The 13,502-nt window shown below is 41.6% G+C and overlaps 1 protein-coding gene across 6 annotated transcripts in view; it reads left to right on the top strand.

Annotated features, from left to right (window-relative positions):
• PSD3 (pleckstrin and Sec7 domain containing 3) overlaps positions 1-13,502 on the top strand; it is a 674,009-nt gene that overhangs the window by 81,694 nt on the left and 578,813 nt on the right. The window contains exon 1 of one of the 6 annotated variants that reach the window (XM_068233674.1): positions 598-890. The exons of the other annotated variants lie outside the window; for them this stretch is intronic. Coding sequence (XP_068089775.1) covers positions 870-890 — 21 coding nt within the window. The 5' untranslated portion in view covers positions 598-869. Of the gene's footprint in view, positions 1-597; positions 891-13,502 lie in introns of those variants that run through there. 6 annotated transcript variants of the gene reach the window in all.

The raw sequence follows: 13,502 nt of genomic DNA on the forward strand, positions 1-13,502 counted from the left end.
AGGACCAATAGAGAGCTAATACTGTAGTTAAATGGAGGGCCCTTTGGGGCCCCTCTGGCTCAAGGGCCCCGATGCGGTCGCTACCTCTGCACCCCCTATTGCTACGCCCCTGCCACAAGGCTCTGCCTGCATGGGCTGAGGAGTTAGAGCAATTTTGGGTACCTTTAGTCAGTGGTTTTACTTTCATTTTCACTTCAGCATCTTGGAATTATTGATTGCTCAGATAACATTGGGTGTTCACTGAAGGCAATCCCTGTGCATATGTTTAGTTTATATTGTCCAGTGTTGTTTCCTTGTAATTTATCAGTCTGATTGAGTATAGTACATTCTGTGCAATGAATACAATTTACAGATTTTGAGCACTAAGCAGTACAGCAATGTCACCGACTGAACAAGCTGATTAGCTTTGTAGATAGAGCTGCATGAATGAATGGAGAGCAGCCTATAAGCTGTCGCTCCACGCAGCGTAGGTTACTATATGCATGGAGTAGGCACGGTGTAAATCGGCATTACAACGGCACTGGCAGTGGCAGCTGGTGCACAGACTACAGTAGAGGGCAGGCAGGCAGTGAGTGAGTGAAGTGGGCGGTGCAGCGTGGCCTGTCAGTCAGTCGAGCACACCGTCGGTCAGGGTCAGGAAGCAGGATCTCTGCTAGGAGAAGGAGGCGGAGGAGCTGAGCCCTGTGCAACTCCACTACCGCCGACTGACAACAAAGGGAAGGGGGAGCAGCAGCCCTGCCTGTATACAGACAGCAGCCACGGGAGGAGTGACACAAGGGGAGGAGCGGAGAAAGCAATTGAAAGAAAAGCACAAAAGGAAAGCTGAGTAATTTCTCCAGGCTGCTAACGCGACATTTCGAACATGGAAAATGGAAGAAGGAGATGGTGGGGTAAGTGGCCATTATATAGAGCTGCTGGAGTCCTTATCATGTGCTGTCATCCGCTGTGTCCAAGTTTCAGGCAGATATGTACGTGTGCAGCAGATCATTTGGGGCATCTGGGCATCGCTGCACATGCTGCTTCCCATCCTGCTATATGTATGGGCCATTCATTCATGGGGATCATGCTGATGTATGTCCGCACAGGAAGTTAGTTGCTAGGTGTATATCAGACAGCTGCTCTCTCTGGAGCAATGTATTGGTATGAGCCAGTCAGGCTTCGGTAAAGTGAAGTGCCTCCTGGCAGCACATATGTTCTTGTAGTTTGCAGAACTCCTCCTCCTGAGGTGGTAAATACGATGGGACCATGGTGACGGTGACAGCAGCACTTTGAAGAAGAAATCACACCAGCATGGCAAAGCCTTTTCTTGCCCTGCATACTGACAGTTGTATTGGAAACACCTTGTGCCCCCACCCCCTGTGTTTAGAGTGGCTCGTCCCATTCACTTGTGTGTCTTCAGTGTGCTTGTTCAATCAGCTCCTCTGACGCTCCAATCACCTTTTTGTTTTCAGACAGAGGGCTGGTGAAGACTCAAGTAACTGCATCTTATTTAATTCTGGCAAGGGGAGTGCTGTGGAGTTGGTTGTTCAGTGTTTTGAGACTAGAATGGATTATTCTTTGAAATATTAATACTTTCAAACTAATGTATGGTGTCTTGGGCTTAGGTTAATGTGCAGAATGCTCTTATCGTCTGTTTTGATGTGATGCATTTTCTTTCCATTTCAGCATTATAAATTCACAATTTATTTATTTTATTTTTGCTCGTTATTAATTTTCAAAAGAGACAAACAGTAGTTTTTGTACTGATTGCATCTGTTAAATTTGATTATAGCTTGTTTAGGCACTCCTCCAATAAAACTTGATTAGGGAAAGTTAATCAAGACTAAAGCTACGTACACATACGACAACGATCGCTCGTTGTGAACGACGAATGAACTTTTAATTGACGAAAAAACGACCTAAGTAAAGTTAGCTTTTAAAGGTGTGTAATGATCTGATCGTTGAACGAATGTTACATCACGTAAAGCAACTATTGCGCTTGCGCATAAAAATGAAAAGTTCCATGGAGAAATAGCGAAATGCACATGTCAAGCCTAGTACGAACGGCCGTTTTCCAACGATATACTACTTTTGTAAACGGTCACCGTTGGAAAAAATCTGCCAAGCTAGATCGTTCGTTTTTAACAATCTAGCTTTTCCATCGGTAGACTTAATGGTCGTTGGCTGCTTTTTTTTTTTTTCTTCCCTCTACGATCGCCGTTTGAAATGATCGGGGCACATTCGTTTTAAACGACTATAGTCGCATGTGTGTACGCACCTTAACTCCAGCCAAAAGTTATTTTGACATGAGGAGACACTATCCGGATTTTATTGCTGTCTATGTCTTTGTTTAACCACTTAAGGACTGCAGTCATAAAACCCCTTAAAGTGGATCCGAGATGAACTTTTACTCATTGCATTATTGTGTTCCTTTCCTATTGTTTATAGGGCATTCCTCAAGCCAAATACTTTTTTTGTTTTAATACTCTAATTCCCTATAACCTAAATAAGCCACTCCCACAGGTTTTAAGAGAGCCAAGGCACTTTCAGACAGTAGCAAGGGCTCATGGAAGCTCAGTCTGGGCAGGAGGAGGGGGAGATATTACGAGCCAGGGATTTCAGGGGGGGGGGGGGGGGGGGAGGAGGAGGGGGGATTAGTTTTCTTTGCTCAAGATACAGATAAGCCTGCCTCTGTGTAATGTTTACAAACAACATGGCTGCTGTCATTGTATCACAGGAAGAAATATATTCTATTAAAGCTGTTTGCAGCTAGATTTGCCGTGTAAACATCTAAACTTTAGATAAGATATATAGACAAGTTACTTGTTATAGTTAGTTTTTCATCTCGGATCTGCTTTAACCTATTTTGGTTCCTGGACGTAGTTTCTACGTCCAGGAACCATGCGCACTACCGCGCGCTCCCGCGGCCGATCGTGCACGCGCACTCCCGGCCGCGGATTCAGTAGCCAGGGAATCAATGTATCGGGCTATGGTGCCCGATCATTAATTCCTCTCCCCCGCTGAAAAAGCGACAGCTTCTCTCGGAAGCTGCGCCTTTTCTGGCCGTTCCCTTCCCGATGCGTCACTGTAAGCGTATGTTACGCTTAGAGTGACGTCATGTAAACAAACTCATGGCCGCCATCTTGTGGCCAAAAAGTAATACTACACCTGTAAAAAAAAAAAATTAAAATTAACACACATTTACATTATAAATCTATTGTTTACCTCCCACCCTCCCAAAACTACCCAAATAAAATGTTTACTATAAAAAAAAAAACCATTACAATAAAAAAAAAAAAATGTAAATATTTACCTAAGGGTCTAAACTTTTTAAATATCAATGTAAAGATGAAATATTTCTAAATTTTTTTTTTTATTTTAAACTTGTAAATAGTGATAGATGCAAAATGGAAAACATGCACCTTTATTTCCAAATAAAATATTGTCGCCATACATTGTGATAGGGACATAATTTTAATGGTGTAATAACCGGGACATATGGGCAAATACAATACGTGGGTTTTAATTATGGAGGCATGTATTATTTTAAAACTATAATGGCTAAAAACTGAGAAATAATGAATTTTTTCGTTTTTTTTCTTATTCTTCCTGTTAAAATGCATTTACAGTAAAGTGGCTCTTAGCAAAATGTACCCCCCAAAGAAAGCCTAATTGGTGGCGGAAAAAACAAGATATAGATCAGTGCATTGTGATAAGTAGTGATAAAGTTATAGGCTAATGAATGGGAGGTGAACATTTCTCACGTGAAAACGACGGAACCTGAATGGGTTAAGGACCAGACACTTTTTTTTTTTTTTTTTTCCATTCAGACCACTGCAGCTTTAAAGAGAACCCGAGGTGGGATTTAATTATGTTAGTGGGGCACAGAGGCTGGTTGTGCCCACTAACACCAGCCTCTGTTGCCCCATGGTGTGCCTCCAGGACCCCCCTGCGAGCCGCTATACCCCCCGCAGTGCTAGCGACACACAGCGTGTCGCCAGCACAATGTATACCTATGCCTGTCTGTTAGCGCCGATCCCCCGCCTCCTCCGTATCGGCGCTACCCGCCCGCGTCACTTCCCTCCAATCAGCGGGAGGGAAGGTGCCCCACTAACATAATTAAATCCCACCTCGGGTTCTCTTTAAAGGTTTATTGCTCCGTCATACAACCTACCATCTAAATGAATTGTACCTCCGTTTCTTGTCACTAATACAGCTTTCTCTTGGTGCTATTTGATTGCTGCTGTGATTTCTAGTTTTTATTATATTAAAAAAAAAGACATTAATTTTGTCCAAAAAATGCTTTTTTTTTTTTTTTTTTTTTTTTTTTTTTTTACTTTCTGTGCTGACATTTTTCAAATAAAGTAAAATTTCTATATACATTTTTGTCCAAATTTATTGTGTTACATGTCTTTGATAAAAAAAATCCAATAAGTGGCAGATGAGGGTCTGATCTGATGGGTATAATGGGTACCAGTGACAGGGTGATTGATGGGTGATCAGTGGGTGATTAGAGGGGAGAACAGATGTAAATAATGCACTGGGGAGGTGATAAAGGGGGCGGGTCTGAGGGCAATCTGAGGGTGTGGGCGGGTGTTTGGGTGCCCGCAAGGGGCTGATTAGGGTCTGATCTGATGGGTAGCAGCAGTGACAGGGGGTGACGGGGTGATTGATAGGTGATCAGAGTGTGATTAGAAGGGAGAATAGATGCAAGCAATGCACTGGCAAGGTGTTGGGGGGGGGGGGGGGGGGGGGGGAGGGTCTGAGGGCGATCTGAGAGTGTGGGCGGTTGATTGGGTGCCCGCAAGGGGCCGATGAGAGTCTGATCTGATGGGTATGATGGTTCGGGGGGCCGCAGTGAGGCTGCAGCGCTGGATTGCCGGGACACCGGAGGACGGGGGAAGCCTCGTTAGGATCCAGAGGCTTCCCCCTCCCAAGGTAAGTATCCCCCAGAGGTGTTTTTTTTTTTTTTTTTTTTTTTTTTTTTTTTTTTTTTTTACATTACAGATTTTCTTTAAGATATATCTAAAAAATTCAACTGAAAGGCAGTCTAAAAATGAAGGAAAGTTCTACTTCTAATCCTAGGTAAAATTGCTCCTTTTGAAGTGACTATAGTGACATGGTTATTAAGACTGTTCTATTTATTTCCTTTTTAAACAATGCTCATCGTCTGCTGTTCTGCTAATCTTTCCTGATTCAGTCCTGTCTGATTTGCATAATCATTGTGGTCCTACTTTACTCAGAACACCTGATTTGCGTTCTTGTTCTAGGTCTGTGATTTACCGGACAACTGTAACGAGAGGGATATGGAGGCTGCTATATTTCCTTTTAAACAAGTTGCCTGGCAGCCCTGCTGATCTAGTTGGCTGCAGTAGTTTCTGAAAGTCAGAAACCAGCAAGGAGCTAATCTTGTAAGATCTGACAATAATATCAGAAACGCTTGATTCGCTTATGCTTGTTCAGGGTCGGTGGCTAAAATATTAGAAGCAAAGGATCAGCAGGATAGCAAAACAACTAGTATTGATTAAAAGGAAATAAATATGGCAACCTCCATATCCCTCTCAATTCAGTTGTCTTTTAAGGTATTAGAGGCAGTGGATCAGCATGACATAAAGGCAGTATGCAGAACCTTATCTGGGGATCCGACAAACCGGGTATTGCAGTAGTCCAGGCGGGAGGATACAAATGCATGAACTAGCACTCGTAGGTCTTCATGTGGGATAAGGGGCCATATGCAATTCACTTTTTCACCTGAGTTTTCTCCTAGGAGATAATTTTTCATTTTCAATTTAAAATAACTTTCCAGCACTTTTCAACTAAAAATGTACCCGAAAGAAGTTGAAAAAGTACTATCAAAACTATTTTGAGCATTTTCTTGCTTTATGGTGGCCCAAAAGGCATTTTATTGACAAGTTTAAAAATGTCAACTTGGAGAAAACTAAGGAGGAAAAGTGAATTGCATATGGGCCAAGGTGTCTGATTCTCCCTATATTTCTCAGATGGAAGAAGGATTTGACAAAAGCTGATATCTGCTGTCTGAGTGTTAGCTTACCATCCAGGATCACCCCAAAGTTTTGCACAGAGTCTTTATACTGTACGGTATCTCCCCCAATTGCCGAATGCAGAGCTGGAGATATCAAACAAGATATTCAGAGTCTTAGTCAAAAAGTTGGGTTGTCCTCACATAGACCTATTTGCAAACAAAGAAAACACAAAGTGCAAAAGATTTTACTCCCTGAATCCCAGGGAGGGAGCAGAAGCAGTGGATGCACTCAGTCAAAATTTGATATTCAAGAAAGCATATGCATTCCCTCCAATTCAATTAATACCTCGGGTATTACAGAAACTGATGCAGTCAAGAACTACGGTAGTCATGATAACCCCAGACTGGCCACGAAGAAGTTGGTATCCAATACTTCTAAAAATTAGACTGGATGGTCCATGGAGACTTCCACAGAAAGAGACAGTACTTTGGGGGTCAGGAAAGGGGTTAGGCTGCATACCAAATCTAAATCTATCTGCTTGGCTTCTGAGAGGTCTCCTCTAAGGAAGAGGGGCCTTTCAGAAAGAGTTATTACTACAATATTAGACTGTAGAAAGAATGTAACTCGTAAAATATATTTAAAACATTGGAAAACCTTTAATATGTGGCAGGAACAGTCAGGATTTTCGGGGGATACTATTCCTATGGTATTAGAGTTCCTACAGGATGGAATGGAAAAGAATATAGCTCTCAGTACCATGAAAGTCCAGGTGGCTGCCTTAGCAACCTTTTTGGACCACTACCAGACATTTCCTTGAAATTAACAATAAAGACAATATTTTTGATAGCCATTACATCAGCCAGAAGAGTGAGTGAACTCGAAGATCTATGTTGTGAAGAACCTTTCTGTATTTTCTTCAATGATAAAGTAATTCTGAAAACATGTGAAGAATTCCTACCAAAAGTGTCTACAAAGTTTCACAGATCTCAGGAAATTGTATTACCTTCATTTAACGCAGAACCATCATTAGATGTCAAAAGATGCTTGATAACCTATTTGTAATCCGTAGCAGATATTAGAAGATCTAGAGCTTTATTCATAAATTCTACAGGTGCTTCTAAGGGCATGAAAATGTCTAAGAGAACAATAGCAAGATGGACAAAACTATGCATAGGTTAGAACCTGACAGCTTATAAGCTTCTTCTATCAGGTACAGTGTGGGCCCATTCTACTAGGGCAGCAGCCACTTCATGGGCTTACAGAGCGGGTGCGACGCCGGAAGAGATTTGTAGAGCGGCTACGTGGTCAAGCCTTGGCACCTTCTCGAGACATTACAGACATTACAGGGTGAATCTAATGTCTGCAAGACAACAGTCTTTTGGAAGAAAAGTTCTGCAGGCAGCTAACCCACCCTAAAATGGTAAGATTCTTGCTTATCTTCCCATGGTGGACCTGTCCATAAGGTTACTGGAAAAACCCTATGTTAGTTACCGGGTTACTCCATTTTTAGTAACCTCAAGGACAGGTCCGTAACCCACCCTAATAAGATGTAGATATTGTATATGTGATTATAATAGTGTTGACACCCTTTGTTGTATACCTAAACAGTTCTTGTGTTGTACTGGCGAATAGGGGTGTCAGTTAAAATTTTATAGAGTACTCAATTTGGACGTTTCCTGTTCCTGGGAGGAGCCTATGTCGTCTCATGGTGGACCTGTCCTGGAGGTTACTAAAAATGGAGTTACCCGGTAACTGACATAGGGTTTCTCTTTAAAATGCATAGAAAATAAGGTAATTACTAAACAACAAAATTATCACACTAAAAGCCTAATTTTGTGCTTAAAAAAAACTATATATAGATCATTTAGGTGTGATAAATAGTAAAGTTATTGGCAAATGAATGGGAGCATCGATGATGCTGTGAAAAGTACTCTCGTTCTGAAGTGGTTAAGTAAGTTTGTTGAAAAACGATAATTTGTAACATAGGTGAACAGTTTTAGAAACCATTATACAGTAGAAGCGCATAACAGTATTCATATACCACAGTGCACCACACCGCTACCTCTCCATCACAGCAGATAAAGGTAATCGGCTATAGATGTATCCAATACCGTTATTTGGCTAAACGTATGCTGTTAGAGTCCAGAATTTGTCTTTACAATAGCCAAATGCTGATGTTCATTCCCACTGTGTGAAAGCCGCGAGTTTAGCTGTATGATAGCCAAACTGCAGTACCCTCCGCAGACCATTTAGATGCAATACTGTATCTTATGCTGGGTACACACGATGAGATTTCCCGTTCGATTCCCGGATCGATTCGATTAAATCAAACATGTTCGATTGGATTTCGATCGATTTTTTTTCATGATAGGTATGCAAAATCGACGGAAAAAACGATCGAAATCCAATCGAACATGTTTGATTTAATCGAATCGATCCGGGAATCGAACGGGAAATCTCATCGTGTGTACCCAGCATTACTTTATCTAAGTCACAACAATAGACAATCAGTCTGCTTAAACTAATACCACACAAATAATTAAATGTTTCCATGTTTTTATTGAACACCTCATGTAAATATTCACAGTGCAGAAGAAAACGTATGTGAACTCTTGAATTTAATAAATGGTTGAATCTCCTTTGGCAGCAATAACTTCAACAAAACATGTCCTGTAGTTGCAGATTATACGTGCACAACGGTCAGTGGTAATTGTTGACCATTCCTCTTTACAGAACCGTTTCATTTCAGCAATATTCTTGGGGTTTGCATTGTCAGAACCCCACCTCGGGTTCTCTTTAAGTTCTCCTGCAGAATGTCTTGATAAACTTTGGAATTCATTTTTCCTTCATTGATGGCAATCCGTCCAGGCCCTGACGCAGCAAAGCATGATTCCTCCACCACCATACTACACAGTCGGGATGAAGTTTTGATGTTGGTGTGCTGTACCTCTTTTTCTCCACACATAGTGTTACTGTATGTGTTTCTTCCAAACAACTCAACTTTGGTTTTGTCTGTCCACAGAATATTTTGCCAGTACTGCTGTGAAATATCCAGGTGCTCTTTTGCAACCTTTAGGCTGGTTTCACAGTGGGACGTTACAGGCGCACGTTAGAGCAGCCTGTAACGCAGCCCACCGCACAGTAATGAAAAATCAATGGGGCTGTTCACAGTGCCCACGTTACGTTACATTGTAACGCTGCGTCACAAGACAACGTACTGCATGCAGTACTTTAGACTGCTTGCACATGCTCAGTAATCTTGTGGAGGAGCGGAGAGCGGCCAGGCACATGGCTAATTAATATGCACTGCACGTTGCTGCTCTGTGCGGCGATTGGCCGGCGGGACCACGTGATGCCGCATGCGCACAAGAGTGCGCATCACGGCATCACTGACGCCAGAGTGAGCTGCACAACGAGGCTCACTCTGACGTCCAGATCCAGCACCACCAGGCGTTCCGTTCGAGGGACGTTATGTGACCTTAACGCCCCCTCTAACGCAACGTCCTGGTGTGAAATTAGCCTTGACGTACAGAAATGTTTTTTTTGTTGTTGTTGTTGTTTTGACAGCAGTGGCTTCCTTTATGGTATCCTCCCATGAACTCCATTCTTGTTTAGTGTTTTTTACGTATTGTATATTCGCTAACAGGGATGTTAGCATATGCTAGAGACTTTTTGTAAGTCTTTAGCTGACACTCTAGGATACTTCTTCACCTCATTGAGCATTCTGCGCAGTGCTCTTGCAGTCATCTTTACAGGATGGCCACTCCTAGGGAGAGTAGCAGCAGTGCTGAGCCTGAACGTTCTCCATTTATAGTCAATTTGTCTTACCATGGACTGAGGAACTGCAAGGCTTTTGGAGATACCTTTTATAATCCTTTGCAGCTTTATGCAAGTCAACAATTCTTAATTGTTGGTCTTCTGAGAGCTCTTTTATGCAAGGCATCATTCACATCAGGCAATGCTTCTTGGGGAAAGCAAACCCAAAATTGGTGTGTGATTTTTGTTGTTGTTGTTGTTGTTGTTGCAGGGCAGCTGTAACCAACACCTCCAATCTCCTCTCATTGATTGCACACCAGCTGGCTGACACATCACTCCAATTAGCTCTTGGAGATGTTGTTGGTTTAGCGGTTTGCATAAAGTATGCTTCCCTGTATCTGTTAAAGTCACGCATTTAGGGGTAACACACTGCAGCAGTGCATTACCATAATGCAACATTTACACCGTGTGTTTACATCGCACTGTGAACGCCGCATAGCCTTAATATTGCAGTGCGGTAAACTACTATTATAAGACTTTTATTAGTGCAGGACAGTAACGTCCCACTGTGAACATAGCCTTACATTAAAGGCCTGTACTCGCGCCTGACTCAAGATGGCTGAGACAGCCGATAATGACCACTTCAGCCAATAATCAGACATGTTTACAGAGGCGCCCGATGACGGCCAACTTCATTGTTTGCATCGGTTCCCCTACCCGCCGCATGACATCCCTCACCTAGCAATACAGCTGAGCCCAGCAATGTCTCCGAAGGGGATCGGTTTCTTATCCCCGACGGGCGACATCAGTAGCCTAATAGATCATTTTCATCTAGATTACAGTGCATAACAAAATGTTAGTTTTTTTTTTTTTTTTTTTGGTATATTTGAAACGTGTTTGTTCAAACAGGTTCACTTGAGTGTGAACATGTAACTATTGTCAGCTCTAGAACCAATGGCAAGAGTTTACAATTTACTTGGCTCATGAAATGCCATATATCATTATTTTGTGTATGTATGTATATGTGTGTTTTAGTATAATTCCCACATGATATATCAAGAGCAGGGCCCCCTAAGCCGAGCGCACATTGAAGCGTGAACTGGAAGAATATCGATCTATCCACATTTCTGCTTGCATCTTCGCATCTCCTCTGCAGCTTCTGAAGAGAAGTGATCAGATCTGTAAATAACACCTTCAATTGGATCTTACCTTTAGTGGGAAAATCTCAACAACATTTTTTAGCTATGGTTGTTCTTGCTTGTTTGTATTATGATCATATCATAAAATCAGTGGTGTTATTTGCATGTTTGGCCCATTACGTTCCGAGCATGTATGATTGTTTTGATAACTTTTACAAAAGATGTGATCCAGAGCTGCACTTCTCAGCTGTCAGGCCTTGGCAGTCTCCACTTCTGGACAGCACTCTGTATACTATAGAGCAAGGGTGCCCACACTTTTTCGGCTTGCAAGCTACTTTAAAAGTCGCTGAGGCCAGGAGATCTACCGACGTTTCAAAGGCAACAAAAAGTAAAATTACATATGCATACATGCATACATACATACATACATACATACATACATACATACATACATACATACATACATACATACATACATACATACATACATACATACATATATACTTAACCAATACTAATAAAATTAATAACTTGCATTACCAAAGCCCCCCCCCCCCCCCCCAATAAAAAAAACACCCATAACAAAAAATACATAAATAGTTGCCTTAGGGACTCAGCTTTTTTTTAATCTATATTTTATGAGGAAAAATTACTTTTACTTTACTAAATAGGGGCTTGTAATAATGACCAGACAAATCAAAAACAAAACAGAAAAATAACACCTATATTTCAAAATAATATATTGTCGCAATACATTGTGATCGGGACATAATTTAAACGGCTTAATAATCGTGACAACTGGGCAAATAAAATGTGTCTGTTTTATCCACAGGAGAACCTTTAATTTTTAAAACTATAGAGGCCGAAACCTGAGAAATAATGTATTTTCTTTTCCTTTATTTTCTTATTTTTCCCATTAAAACACATTTAGAATAAAATAATTCTTAGCAAAATGTACTACCAACAGAAAGCCTAATTGGTGGCGAAAAAAACAAGGTATAGATCATTTTCTTGTAATAAGTAATAATAAAGTTATTGGGGAATAAAAGGGAGGAGCACTGACAGGTGAAAATTGCTCTGGTCCGTTAGGGTAAAAACCCTTAGGGGTGAACTGGTTAAAGTGAATGTAATGGCAATGTAAAAAACGGCAGATACTTACCTATGGACAGGGAAGCGTCTGGATCTTGGAGAGCCTTCCCTGTCTTCTCTTACTCCACTCATTCCAGTGCTGTCATCGCCTCATCTCCATACAGGGTTACCTGTATGGAATCCTTTCAGCAGAAATATCGCGATTTTTGTGGTGTTTAGCTAGTCACCATTATAAATAAGTCACTGTATGTAACCGCAATGACAGATAAGCATGTGCCTTTAGAAGCATGTCTGTTCTATAATCTAGCCTAAACAGACTGGTGAAATTTCATTTTGCTCTTGAGTTGATTTGTTCTCCCTCGGGTTTAAAGGGATACTGTAGGGGGGTCGGGGGGAAAATGAGTTGAACTTACCTGGAGCTTCTAATGGTCCCCCACATACATCCTGTGCCCGCGCAGCCACTCACCGAGTGGAACGTACGGCACAGGCCATACTGGGCCTGTGCAGTACCCTCCTTGTGACATCAGCGGCAGTGAGGACATGGCAACGCAGGCGCAGTGGTTTTCAGACTTTAAAGTCTGAAATTCCAGAAGTGAACCAGAGGCGGGGCCGGAGCATTGGGGAGTGGCTGCGTGGGCACAGGATGCCTGCGGGGGAACGTTAGAAGCCTCGGGTAACTTTAACTCATTTCCCCCCCCCCCCCCCCCTACAGTATCCCTTTAAGCATTGTCTATTTTTACACCATAAGCTGTTGATTTGAAACATGGTATTATATTATTGCTATGTAATTCCGTCAGTCACGGATCATGCTTGTATTTTGTGTTTGGTTGATTACAGTAAAGAATGTTGACAGAAAACATGTTGATGTAAACCGGGCACTATACGCATTTACCTGATATGAAAAATGTTGAGTCTACTTTACTTTAATGTGTTTGCCTTTAAATTGCTGTTCTAGTCTACCAGTACTTATAGGCATTTTGTAGTATGAAGTTGTACTAGTAATACCATGTACAGGAGAGATGCAAAATGAAAATAGGACTTTTAAAAAAAAAAAAATAATGCATGTATTGACAGTGGCAGTGAGGCATACTTTCATTTTATTGCATTACACACTGTTGTTGTACTGCACTGTGCGACTTCGGCTAAGTTGCAATCTCATCACAACAAAACTTACTTACAGTAGTGTGAAAAAGGCCCCTTAGCTTCTAGTTTACCTGAACTCTTGCATAAGATAGAAGGAAGACGGAGAGAAATGCACCTTGTATGTATTTAGAGAGTTTAGCCTGTCTAAGGCCTGGAACCCACTACAAATCGCTATCGCTAATCGCAATTGCTAGCAATTTGTATGAGCGTTTTTGTAAGCGATTTTATGAGCGGTTACTGGTGATTTTGGTAGCGATTTTAAAAAGTGTAAGCGTTTTGCCAGCGATAGTTTAGCGACTAGCGGTTTTTAATTCTGATTGGTCATTTCAATTAATTTTAATTTTTTACAGTGTGCAGTAATTTCAAAACGCTAGCAGAATCGCTCTGTGTAGGTTTTGACGAGCGATTAGGC

Source organism: Hyperolius riggenbachi, chromosome 1, assembly GCF_040937935.1.
Source record: "Hyperolius riggenbachi isolate aHypRig1 chromosome 1, aHypRig1.pri, whole genome shotgun sequence".
Taxonomy (NCBI): domain Eukaryota; kingdom Metazoa; phylum Chordata; class Amphibia; order Anura; family Hyperoliidae; genus Hyperolius; species Hyperolius riggenbachi.